This window comes from Hippocampus comes, unplaced genomic scaffold (assembly GCF_001891065.2).
Source record: "Hippocampus comes isolate QL1 unplaced genomic scaffold, H_comes_QL1_v1.1 scaffold23, whole genome shotgun sequence".
NCBI classification, from domain to species: Eukaryota; Metazoa; Chordata; class Actinopteri; order Syngnathiformes; family Syngnathidae; genus Hippocampus; species Hippocampus comes.
This window is the reverse complement of record NW_017806066.1, coordinates 67336-80163: the sequence shown is the minus strand read 5'-3', so window position 1 is coordinate 80163 and position 12828 is coordinate 67336. Positions and strand designations below refer to the sequence as shown.

The window sequence follows — 12828 nt, the reverse complement described above, 5'->3', positions numbered from 1 at the left end:
TTGTGTGTGTGTGTGTGTGTGTGTGTGTGTGTGTGTGTGTGTGTGTGTGTGTGTGTGTGTGTGTGTGTGTGTGTGCGCGCGCGCGTGCGCGCCCATATTTGCATGCATAATGAGGCGTCAGCGTGTGCCCTGCCCTCTCAGATAGACTCATGAAGTCACCGATTTTCCATGGTGACAGAAAAGTCAACAAACAAGCTGAAAGGAAAAAAAAAAAGCATGCAAAAAGGAACAACACAACTACAAAATGTTGTACACATGTAGAGTAGCAAGATAATAAGAATGGAAACAATCAAAGCGCCCTAACAAGTACAGTATGGTCCAGAGAGTTTGCCCATGCAGTTCTGCACCATTTCTGACCCTTTGCCTGTCATTAAAATTCAGCCATCAGACACTCCCCTGTGGAAAAAAAAGGCACTTTGTTCCACTGACAACAAGAACTGTCACAACTGTGTGTATCTGAAACTTGGCCAAGTAATAGCGTGGAAGATGAGACGAAGTGGACAATCAACCATGAGACAACCCATTTTCATGGCTCTCCAAGTACAGCAAGTTTTCCTTTTGGAAATTTTGACCTCTCTAAATTAAGAATTTGAACTGTACAGCCCGAGATCTAGCGGGTACGTGTGCGCCCGCGTGTGTTTCATTTAAAAACAAATACAGTCAGCCACATTCCAACTGCTGTTCTCACACTCACAGGGGTAGCCTTGTTCACTATTCAGCACACGTAAACACAAGTGTGATCGAGTTGAGGCGACAAGGAAGGAAGCCTTATGGCTTTTGCGCAATCACACAGCCCTTCATTTGGGCTCATTGTGATTTGAGTTTGAGCTAATAACTAAAACTACAACAAAAAAAAAGAAATGACTATCATTTTATCGAGGACAGAAAATGCGCGGTGGCATTTTGGATCGGTAAATTGGGGTGCAAATGAGTCAAGTATATTGTTTGAAGACTTCGTGGTGCTGCCTGTCACGCGGAGGTCAATGACCACACTACAACTTGAAATTCCAGCAAATGTGTATTATAGTGAATCTGCAATATTTTCTGATTCGTCTTTTCCGCCTCCAGCTGTCTTGTTTTTTTTTTTGTTGTTTTTTTTTAACAGTGTACAGGCAACTCCAAATTTCAAATAGAGAGCCTCCCGTGTCGTAGCACCTTGTGCCCAGGGACGGCTCCAGGATTTTTGTTTCCTCCTCCCGGAGCTAAAGGAGGCTTGACCAAAACATAGGGGGGCAGAGAAAGCGATTTATCAATATATTTTAGGATATCAAGTAAAACGGCACTATGAGGCTGGCGTGCTAACCAGTAGACAAATGTTTTAGTTTTTTTTTTTTTCTTTTTGGCATCGCTCTGAATAGATGTGAATGAAACCCTGAGTGTGGATGGACTTAGAAGGTGAAAACTCACCTTGATGGGCTCAGTGCTGAATCGAATCTTCCTATTGGCTTCTATAGGCTCCTCCTCCTCAGGAAGACCCTCGATTTCAGTGCAGCTGCTTTCTGGATGGTATGCTTCCTCCTCTTCCTCATCGTCATCGTCGTCCAGCTGGCTCCCCCCGGAGTCGTCCTCGCCGAGGCCGCTGTATGCGCTCACATCCACCAGATCCCCTTCGGAGTAATCCTCCTTCCTCGAGCCGTCCTCGTCATTGTCCTCTTCGTCACCCCTTGTCTCAGAGTCAGCTTCTGTAACTTCAAAAGCCGGTGGCTCTTTTTCCCCATTTTCGAGTGAAGCGTGGACATCCGCTTGAACCAACCTGGCCCCAGCCTCAACATCCCCCCTACAACAATCCTGTTCCGCGCTAAGAGGCTCCGCGCCCGATGCAGCCACGACGGTACTCGAGCCCCTGTCTTCTGTCAACGTGAGCTGGCATTCCGACTCCGGTTTGGCCTCCGCATGAGGTGGGGAGATGTCATCAGAGTGCTGATCTCCTGAATGTCTGAATCTTTCCTCCTCGCTGAGCGCCGCGCCATCGATTTCGCACTGCGGGGGCGGATCCGTCACTTCAACCTCTGCCGCCTGGTCGTTGACACTTCCTGCTGTTACCTCTTCATCCTCCTGACTTGGAGGGGCCCCTTTCATCTGTGAGCGAGTGAGACAAATTATGTCATCATTTAACACCACGGTTGACTCGGTTTCAATCGTCTTGCCGAACAAAGAGAAACTGAGGCTACAAGCGCACTGAACTTAAACAAGCGTCAGGTCTCGACTAAGCTAGGCAGTGATCTTCTTTTCACCAACTCACAAACTATTCCATCTCCTTTATTTTTCTGTTTCATTCATGTTAGGGGCCGTAATGGCTGCTGCTCAACTTGGCATATGTGTGTGCGTATGCGCTTTGGAATCATAGTAACAATAGAGGTGTGGCCAACAAAAACCTACTCAAACTGTAATGCTGTCATATTAACGGCCCAAATCTCGGAGGAAGATTCAAAGCATCTTGATGAATATACAAGAATTTGGTTCTGATGGTCGATGGGGATCTAACTCAGGATTCTCACAAGAAGTGAAAGTAATCAACTATAAATCCTATAGCGCAGCCTTTGGCACTTGGCATTAAAGTCACCACTTGAGTGAAAAAGTGGTTTCATCCGACAAGACGTGACGCGTCGGCTAAAATAATCCCCCTTTGCAAATCTCCTTACCTGGCTCCGACCAGGCCCTGATTTGGCTGGTAGTTTTGGCTTTGGTGCTGGGGCGGGTCTTGACCGACGGTTGGGGAGGTAGAGGTTGTTTTGGAGATCTGCCTTCTCAAACACAGCACTGAGTTGACTCACGGTGGGGCTGACGGCCTCAGCGGGCCCAAAAGCAGCTGCAGCGGCAGGAACGGGAGCAGGAGCGGGAAGAGGGGGCTCATCTAAGCGGTCCAAAGCCTCGGTAGAGCCATTAAAGCGTGCCACAACGTCCAGGCGGCTGTCTTGGAAACCAGAAGCTCGCTCCTTCTTCAGCAAAATCCTGTTGGTAGCAGCTTGTTTCTCCTGAAGGAAAACAAAACATTTCATGTTCATCTCTCATGAGAGTGACTCTGATCCTGTTCAGAGTACGCCATCAACGAGTCAATCCCAGGGCTGACATAGGCAGACAGTCACTCAATGCTCAAATTCTCACATTTGGACAGTTTTGAATCTTCACTTGACCTCGCATGTTTTCTAACATTGAGGAAATCAAAATTGACCGGATAGAAGGTGGACAGATTCAAACACGGACTTTTTTTGGTGTCTCACAGAGGTATTAACCGTTCTTTCGATGTGCTGTTGATGAAAATGTTACAATTTTTCTCTCGTGAACACCCGGCCCTATTTTCGCTCCCAGCGCAGTGCAACATGCTGCTACACAAAATAGCCGTGTAAATCACGACACGGCCAGTGCGTGTATAAAACGATGATCTCCTAATAGTGAGATCAGTTTAGTCTGCAGCAAGCAGGCGGTTCGGAGTTTGCTGATTTCACCGGTGATCCATACAGTCACACCAGAAGAGTCAAATAAAGGAAACGATTGCCATTTCTCACCTGTAGTGTCCGTTGTTCAAACATCCTCCTGGTTTCCTGAAGTTTGGACAAGCCTGAGGAGCTCGCACCCTCCCCGTCCGTTTTGGTGTCAAAACGGTTGACCCTCTCTGAAACTGTACCCCCTAGTTTGAGCAGGGCACTGTGGTCGACGTTCTCGTTGAGGCTCGATGCCCTCGGCAGGGACAGTTTGACTTCTTGCTCATTTCCTGCCAACGATAGGATGCTTAACTACGGAGGTTGTTCAAATAGCGCCTCTCCACCCCAAAAAACAAACAGATATATTATTTACCAATCACTTTGGCACCATCTTCCTCATCCCCCGGTGACTGCATCTGCATGAACATATTCTTGATGCGGTGAACGTTTGATCCATAGCGCCGACCCCTCCCGTTTGGCCGAGGTAGGGGTGCCGGCTTGGAGGCGGGGTCGTAGCCTCCGTTGAGGTGATCGGTGGCTTTCTTCAGCGCCGCCAGCCCCGCCTCGTATGCGTTTCGATGCGGCGAGGCGCTGCGCATGTTGGAGCTCCCGCTTCCCGCGCTGTTCCCGGCGGAGGCCCCGTTGTCTGGCGCGGCCGAGGCAGCTTCTGTCTTCATCATGTTTGATAATTTAAATGTCCCCCGGCGAAGAGCAGGTTAATGGTGATGAGGCCGGCAGCATGTCTGGACAACATGAGCTGTGAGACGAAAAGAGAAGAGAAACTTGAAAGAACAACAGTGTGGATCGATTCCATCAGTGTATATCGCCATCATTTCATTCATTCAGATTTCAGTGTTTTGATATTTGTTACCACCGCTCAATAGGTTATGTTTTCAATGGCCTTGGTTATTAGGATCAGGATGGTTGCTCCCGTTACATTTTCGTAACAGACACACAGACAACCCCCCCCAAAAAAATTGAAACCATTTCCAAAACGTTTCAATTGTTCCTAGTTGTCCACAGTAATACAAATTGCTCTTAAATGTTATCCCTTTAAATTTGGGTGACCAACCCAGCAATGATGTCAACAATATCATGAAGATTAAAAAAAAAATCACATCGCTCTCGATACTAATACATTGATGATGTCATAAAAACATCAAACCAAATAAATCCTTGATTAAAAGGTTGTGTAAAATAGGGGAAACTTTAGGTGAAATTTAATGACAAATACACAAAATCCTTCAAAATAATCGACCGTAATCCAAGTCTCATCGCAATTTAAACCTATTTTTCAATGCAGGTGAAATGTGATTACGGTCTATTTATAATTATTTTATGGGCGGCAAGGTGGGCGACTGGTTAGCGCGTGCAAAGGTGCAGGCTTCGATTCTGGCTCCGGCCTTCCTGCGTGGCGTTTGCTCCTTCTCCCCGTGCCTGCGTGGCTTTTCCCTGGGCAGGTTTTCGCCAGAATCGAACCCTGCGCCTCTGCACTGTGAGGCGGACACGCTAAGCAGTCGCCCACCGTGCCGCCCCGCTGACAAAATATCATCCGAAATTCAAGGTTTAATTGACGTAACCAGCATGAGAATATTTCCAATAAGACTGACAGGCAACCCCACGACAACAAAAGCCCAAATGATTTATATATGGTGATTAAATTCATAGGACGGGAAATACTTGGGTCATAAACGAGATAAAAACATGGGATCATGTTTCCCCCAAAGTAGGAATTATATTTATTTTTATCCTAAATGACTGAGTGACTTTCTACATCTGGAAAGCATTCCCTTTAAAGGAAACATTGTGATTTTTACCCCCAATTTAAAACAGTTCCCAGGTGTCTTGACAACATGACGGGCTTTTGTCATAATACCCCGAGGATACAAAAAAAAAAAAGAGAGAGAAACCGGTACTTTACTGTCCGTTATTTAGCGTCCCGGAAATTAGTCTGATTTTAGGGGGTGATCCTGTGTCATGAAAATGAGCGACGGTTAATCCTGGAACCAATGCCAAGTAGTAAGATACTGCTTTCATTTCCAGAGCTCGGAGTGAGCAAAGAGAAAAAGTGAGCGCCCAGAAAGACAATAAAAACATTGCACTTCATTGTCTACAACCCCGTTTGTCTGTTCATTTTCTGTACCGCTTGTCCTCATTCGGGTCACGGGCCAGCTTGGAGCCTATGCCAAAGGACGGCGCAAGAAGCAGGGTACAACCTGGACTGGTTGCCAGCTTCTCACACTGACTGCACTACACTAAACTTCATTAAAAAAATGTCAATTAGTGTGCTGGTCCACAGATGTGGTGCGTGCATGGCCAAACAAATGCATCCCAACCTCCACTACCTCAATTAGCGACCAAGTACAGTATGTGCCACCAACCAGAAGCGAATGCTGTTAACCAATGCTAATCTGGGCATCATTTGGGGATATCTGCACAATGCGATAGAGAGTCTTTAAAACATGCCACAGTCAAGCGAGTCAAGGCCAAAGTGAAGAAATGTGTCACTGTTTGCAGCAAGCAAAACAATGATTATTCGATGAGGCAACGAATTGTTGGTTCACTTTGAATGTGTTCAAACACCAAATGAAATGGAAGTGGGTAAAACACAACATGACGTGCTCATCAGTGGCAACACTGACAACCTTAGCCATACCCGGCAATTTTACGGCCATTTGGCCCGCGGCCCGGCTCGGACTGGGCCGCGAAGTGTTCCTTGGAATTAAGAAAATAAAAGCTTCAACATTTTTTCACAATGCGCTTTGGGCCGCGGCCCGGCTCTTACTGGCCAGTGAAACGTTGCTTGGAATTAAAAAAATAGATCCTACTTTCAAAATGTTGCATAGTGCGTGGACCAAAGCATCAGACCTTTTATTTTGAAACCTGCTTGCGGGGGGTGCGTGCGTCATCGATGTACAGGTGCTCTGGCAGAATCTGCGTGATTAGCTACAAGTCACGGGAATGGTACCCCTTCAAAATGTTCGCCCATGCCCCCCCCCAAAAAAAAACCCTAACTGTGGACGCTGTGAATTCCGTGGTTTCAAGAAAATGCGGCCTGTTGAATAATTATTGACTGAAGTCAGGGTTAAACCCGTGTGTTTAGTTTGTGGTGAGCCGGTCGCCCTGTTGAAGGACGTAACGAGACGAAGCAAGCGGGAAAAATCCAGACATTCGACTGAGGCCGGGAGAGCGCAGATATCCGAAGATTCGCTAAAGCGACGCTAGAAAAACAACAAAGCTATTTGACCAAACAACACGCAGCCCGGGAACCATCAACCAGGACCGGCTATGTGTTAGCCCACGACATCGCGAAGAAACACCAAGCCTTTTTTTGGAGGGGAGGAATTCGTTCAAGAGTGCTTGGTGGACTCTGGAGCGCGAATATGTCCGGAGCAACAAAAGAAGTTCAACAAATCCAGGTACGGACCCTCTTTTCCTGACGAGCATCTGTCCTGTGTGCTTCACATGTCCACCTCAAACGTTCAAGCTGCTATGATGCACTTGTAGAAGCTCAACAGAGGTTACCTTGATCTCACTGAGCAAAGAAAAACCAAAACATTTGAAACATGCTTACTTGGATTGTTTTTTCTGCTTTGTTTGGCAGTTGGGACTAAAAATGTTGTGAGTTATGTTACATTATGACTGGCATACGCAGACATTGTGGCATCTTAATGGAAAGTGAAAAATCAGAAAGCTTTGTTCGTGTTCATGTTACTGAAAAAGAGTGACAGATGTTGCACAATTACAATAGTGTTGTGTAATTTCACTGAATAAATCGAGTTTTTTTTTTTGTAAAACAACCGCAGTCATTATCGAACAGTAACACATACTCAATCAGGTTCTGTAAACAATGCCATTTATTTCAATGCCAAAATGAAATCGATAACTGGAGTAGATTTCAAACTTTTGGCCCGTCCTGCTCAATATTTTCTGCTTCTCCTTTGGCCCCCGGGGGAAAAAAGAATTGCCCACCCCTGACCTAGGGGCTCAAGCTATTCACATGCGGGCACGTTGCAATCAAAACTCATCTTGTGATCCTGCCGTGACAAACCAGCGGCTTCTCATACAGAGATCACGTGAACTTTAGTGGGCCAACGTGAAAAGACGCTCGTGCACACGGAAAGGAGCTGGCGTCAGCGTCATTTTTCGTGTCATTCATCAGTCCAAAAACAACTACTGTCTGTCAACCGCTTTTTGGTTTGAGGTCAGTTGGTCAAGATCAAGACAGCATTAAAGCGGCATCAACACCATGTTGTAAATGTAATAATGCATTTGGTGAGCAGAGTCGCTCTCAAGAGAATAAAAATAAGAACCGGTGATTCATCTACATGTCTTGTCTCTTGCACAATTTTGTATCGAAAGTGTCACAGAATAGCGCCAGTCCACTTCTCCATAAGTTCTTCAGTCTATCGCGAGTGAATGCCATTCCCAGCACAGCTCACACAAAAAAAAAATCTTTTAAAGGTTCATTCCTCTGCACCCAAATAGTGGCACTTACATGCATGTTTTTGTAATGTGGGAGGAAGGCGGAGTACCCGGAGAAAACCCACGCAAGCGCGGTGAGATCATAAAATTACTCCAAATAACTGGATTAATTCACACATACATTCATTGATGAGAATCTTTTTTTTTTCCGTTTAAAATTAAAATTCACTCGGATTATGTTTGAGGTCCCAACTATAAAAGAAACCTCAGCATTGCACCGACGGTCTTCACATCAGGGCTTCAAAATAGGGCGTACGACACACTAACAGCCAAGCCTATGTTTTTCTAAATGACACACTTGGAGATGTAAATGTTTGGGCAGAGACAGTGAAAGTAACATTGTCTCATTCTACCAGTGAAATTTGGCTTCTCGGGAGTCTTTTATTGTCCCGATTTATCAAAATGAGTAGTGTACAGTATATTATTGACAGTATCGGCTCATTTTTAATTTTACGTTTCAGTCTCTTTATTTTTTCACTGATGTCAAAAGACTTTTACCTGAGGCTGTTTAGTTTTTGACCCTGACGGGACAAGCCGAAAGTGGCATCAACAACAACCCAAGCAAGTATCTGCACTGCTACCTCAGCACAGTCTACGAGTACTTTTGCCACCTCTGGTGCTGGCTTCTTCCGGCCCGAGTGTGTAGAATTAAGGGTGAGCGTTATAATAGGTGACTGTCAGCCTACGTCAACTCACTGTACAGCGACGAAAGCAAACGCGTCCACTGTGCCGCAGATGCTCGTTCCTGCTCTATTTTTTCCCCCTCTTCTGCTGCCGGCGCAGGCATGACCGTGACCACGACTGTGACTGCGAGCACACACACCGCAGTGAACAGAGGACACATTATGGCAACACAATGCCTCCATCTATTCTCAAATCCCCGCACAAGTGGAGGAAACTCTCAGGCCCGATGGCCTTGTGCAAAAAGAGCTTCTTCCCTCTGGCAGACGCGCAGCGATCGTCTGGCCGTGTTGGCACGGACGCCGCTCACTGCGAACTTCCGTCGCCAACCCCTAATATTCATTTCAGGCTTTGTTTTTCGTTGAAAACGTATTGGCGACCACCCGGCTACTTCGAGATACTCCGCTGTCTGTCGTACAGTTCGGCGTTTCAAATAACACCTAACTAAAACAACCCGACGCGTTTGTATTATGGTTTTGGTCCATCAAAATGCGCCTCCGCCGCATTTATTGTTGAACGCAGCCACGGTCGATGAGTCAATATAAGAATGGAGCATCCTAAATTGCGGTGCAAAGAGAAAACAAAAGCGCTCGGCGTGCCGAAGACAAAGCACCTGCGGGTTGTGTGTACATGTTACCGTGACATAAACGGTGGCCGTGTAATAACGTGTGACCGGCACCGGTTTAGGACCCGGAGGCGGGCTTAGGAGAGCCAGGCCCCGCTGGGTGGCTGCAGAGCCGCGTCGCTTCCTTCCTTCCTACCTCGCCGAGAGGCACAAAGCGCACGACGACGAAGCCCGAAACCGTCTGACAAGCCCGCTCGGTTCACCATACCTTAACATCCGGTTGTGTTCGGTAGATTGCAGCCCATCGTACGTTTTGTGCTGCTGCTGCCGCCGCCGCCGCTGCTGCGTCCCTCCTGCTGGCTATACAGACCGAGTGGCGGCTTTCTGCTCCTCCTCCTCCTCCTCTTCCTCCCCCTCCCATCATCTGTTTACCTCCATCCCGCGCTCATCTCTTCGCCCTTCTTTCTTTTTTTACCCTCCTCCTCTACGCAGACGTCTTCCTTCTTTATTGTACAGTATTCCATTCCTTTACACTCGACCATATTTTTCTATTTCCTGTATACCCGTTGTAATTTCTCCCCCGGTGGTCAACTCCAAGTATTACTTCTCATTAGTAGATATTGTTGCAAAAATGAAATCAGGACTTTAAGTTTGCGATTTATTGTTCAAATAGAGCTAATCATCATAAACGAGCAAATCCCTGCATGACCTGTCTGTCAATTTACCCGCTTACTGAAGTTTGGCGCCCCCTAGTGGCGAAACTACACCTGCGACGTAACGACACATTTTCAGGGAACAAAGCACATTCGTGATCTCACACGACCACCTTACATTGTTAATGAAGGGCAGCCAAGTCAAAGGGTTAGCAAGGATATTCAACAACAAGAACAAAAAAAAATGCAATGATACGAAATGAACTTTTTGACAAGAGAACGTAAGCACTGCTGCGCAAGAGTGCTAACTAAATATGGACAGACGATGGCAGCGTTTACGATGGTAATTTGACAAAAACAATGTCTGCTTTGAAGCAGAGGATTAAGTGACGTTTGAATTTACAGCGACATTGTTGTGCTTGGGTACTGTATCTTCGCTTTCTGGCTACTTCACAGTTTAAGTGACGGATATGCAAAATTGTTGGTCATGGAAAACAAATATACCCTTGCAGGTTCCCTCGTCATGTTAATGGCCATCATTGGCCATTAAACCTGCAGCTTCATGCCATTTCACATGTGCTTGGAAAATTTTCTTTGATTTGCTTTACTTGCTTCTATTGCACCGAGCAGCCGTAAGTTTTCTTATTTTACGAGTTTCATATCTGGTTTTGTGGTTAGCATCACTTCCGGCTTGTGATCACCGGTACCTTTCTGCGGCCGAATCAAAATGAAAGCAAGGTACGATTGTAATGCCTGGCTGTTGAACTTCCAAGTCGTCCGATAAATTATTGGTTGAAAACCAAAAATTGTAATCCTTGGCGGCATTCAAATTTGTAGGTTGAAGGCCAAGTCGTCCGATAAATTATTGGTTGAAAACCAAATTGTAATCCTTTGCGGCATTCAACTTTGTAGGTTGAAGTATGCAATAGAGCGAGGCACCACAGGGTTGAATTATTGAAAAGCAAAGCTCCCTTAGATGCTGACAACTCTTTAATAGACTCAGTATATCCAAGCACATATGATCAAATACAAGCAATTTATCATACGCACAAGAAGCAGTTTATGTTCTGATGGCAGAAATAGGCACAGTGTTTGTTGACTTGATTAAAATAAAAAAACAAACTTGTGGCTCCGGACCAGAAATTCTGATCTGAATACAAAATTGATTGCCACAAGATTTCAGTTGTGACTTTAATGAACCTTGGAAAGTTGGTAAACTGCAAGTGAAATACAGTACGCATTCTCAAATAATGAAGCGCGAGGTAACACTTCCACAGTGTCAAAAATATATGTGTGACATGAAATAGTTGAAGCCTTTTGTCCCCCGTAACTCTATTCATATACCTGTCAAAACCAATGTTTTTGTTTCAAAGCGCAGTACAGACGTCCATTTGCCTGCGGGCAAAAGAAGACCTTTCAACGAGAAGAGAGCAATGATTCCCTTGTAATTGACACTAATCGCGCTTCAGCCTCTTAACCCCGTCATCCAGTACTCGTGATGCAGCCTTCAGCTGTTCACGACGTTTCCAGTCCAGGTCTCGTGTTTGGTTCCTGGCTTGAGGTGGGTGATGGTCACCTCGACCGCCTGGACCTTCTCGAATTTCGGAGGGATGGCGCACACCTTGTAGATCACCTCGTCGCCTTCCACTGGCACGTACTCGCCCTCGATGCTGAAACGCATTTCAATTGACGAGCAGTTTACCAAAGTGTGGTCGATTCAGAAATGTGAACTTGCATCTCTGAATCGGGGGGGAAAAAAAAATGTTGATTGGTGCCTTTGAAAGTAGATATTGTGTGGATACAAAGAATGCCGGTTTATTTGCGAGGGCTACATTCCGGAACCATCTGCAGTATGTGGACCACGTTAAAACCGTTTAAAAAAATAAATATTATTAACCCTCCATGCACATAATTTCAGAGGCCAGGGCCCGTGAGGCGGCGTGTGTCGTCGAGTGCGCGCGAGCGGTGGTGACAGCAGCTCCTGTGTGAGTGTGTGATCACTTCTAAAATGTGCTACGCTGGGGGTGTGAATGATAAACCACGATAAAGCGGGGCAGGGGAAATGTACGGTTGTTATAGGAAAGCAAAATGTCTTCCTCCTGAAGTGTAAATTTGAGAGCGACTTGAAAAAAAAAAAAAGCTTGATGTCTTGCTTGCATGCACCTACGTACGGCACAGAACAGTATCTTTCCATTGTGTAGCATGATCATGCAGTATTATACCCCATTAGGTTATATTGGCATAGCACCTCAATCAAAATGATCAGAGTGAAACGCATCATTGTTGCTTATTACTTAGCGCAAAAAAAAAATAAAAATAAAAAATTCAAATCAAATCAACTCAAAATGGCGGCACAAACGTAAGCTTACTCTGAGATGTGGACAAAGATTTCGCTGCCCCCGTCGGCGGGTATGATGAAGCCGTGGCCTTTGGAGCGGGAAAACCATTTGCAGACACCAGAAAAGACCGGACCTTCTGATGCGCGAGCTGTCCTGTATGGAAAGGAGGCAAGCGAAATGAGGAACATCCAAATCGGAAAGCACCAGAAAATGACACATTTGTTAGCAGCGCTGGCAAAAGTACCGAAATTCTGAACTCACGTCGTGGTACAAACGACCTCAACTCTGATTAAAGTAGAAGCACAGCTTCAACTCATGTACTTCAGGACAAACGTAAAGAGTGACACGGAAGTTTTGTTGTAATTTATGGACGACATTCCTTTTCACAACTGACAATTGATTTCAATCAATCGGGATGACAGCCGCGGTTGACTAACGCTCCCTGAATGTCTTTTACTTCGCCGCGTCGTTATCTGCAATACTGTTTTGACCAAGGATGGCGCAGAAAGGTAAAAAGAGAGCCGTTTTCAAGTTGAGTCAACTTGGTTACTTTCCGCCACAGCTTGTTCCAGTCACTACGCGTTCTGCTCGGTTGATGTGCGTTATGATAACGTTCCAAAAATGATTCCTGTCACGTGAAGGGAAACCCCCCCAAAAAAAAACGACAGATTAGATTTTTTTTT

At 45.8% G+C, this 12828-nt stretch overlaps 3 protein-coding genes across 3 annotated transcripts in view; 1 reads left to right on the top strand and 2 right to left on the bottom strand.

The window, feature by feature from the left end:
* Positions 1–9613, bottom strand: part of LOC109529989 (neurabin-2-like) — a 21899-nt gene extending 12286 nt beyond the window's left edge. The window contains exons 1-5 of the mRNA XM_019893462.1: positions 9422–9613; positions 3796–4179; positions 3507–3712; positions 2643–2975; positions 1408–2079 (exon numbers count right to left, since the gene is read on the bottom strand). Of these exons, the coding sequence (XP_019749021.1) occupies positions 1408–2079; positions 2643–2975; positions 3507–3712; positions 3796–4102 (1518 nt within the window). The 5' untranslated portion in view covers positions 4103–4179; positions 9422–9613. The remainder of the gene's footprint in view (positions 1–1407; positions 2080–2642; positions 2976–3506; positions 3713–3795; positions 4180–9421) is intronic.
* Positions 6323–12828, top strand: part of dnase1 (deoxyribonuclease I) — a 22401-nt gene continuing 15895 nt past the window's right edge. Inside the window, exon 1 of the mRNA XM_019893484.1 lies at positions 6323–6841. Coding sequence (XP_019749043.1) covers positions 6806–6841 — 36 coding nt within the window. The 5' untranslated portion in view covers positions 6323–6805. The remainder of the gene's footprint in view (positions 6842–12828) is intronic.
* carhsp1 (calcium regulated heat stable protein 1) lies at positions 10777–12820 on the bottom strand. The gene is made up of 2 exons (XM_019893487.1): positions 12176–12820; positions 10777–11476 (listed from the first exon to the last, which is right to left on the bottom strand). The coding sequence occupies exons 1-2, from the start codon at positions 12331–12333 to the stop codon at positions 11314–11316; spliced, it is 321 nt and encodes a 106-aa protein (XP_019749046.1). The 5' UTR covers positions 12334–12820; the 3' UTR covers positions 10777–11313.

Excerpts from the sequence above, each read along its gene's own strand:
- carhsp1 (XM_019893487.1), bottom strand. The coding sequence starts at position 12,333 with ATGTTCCTCATTTCGCTTGCCTCCTTTCCATACAGGACAGCTCGCGCA. Across the intron at positions 11,477-12,175 it reads ATCTTTGTCCACATCTCAGA|CATCGAGGGCGAGTACGTGC; the intron begins GTAAGCTTACGT and ends AATGCGTTTCAG.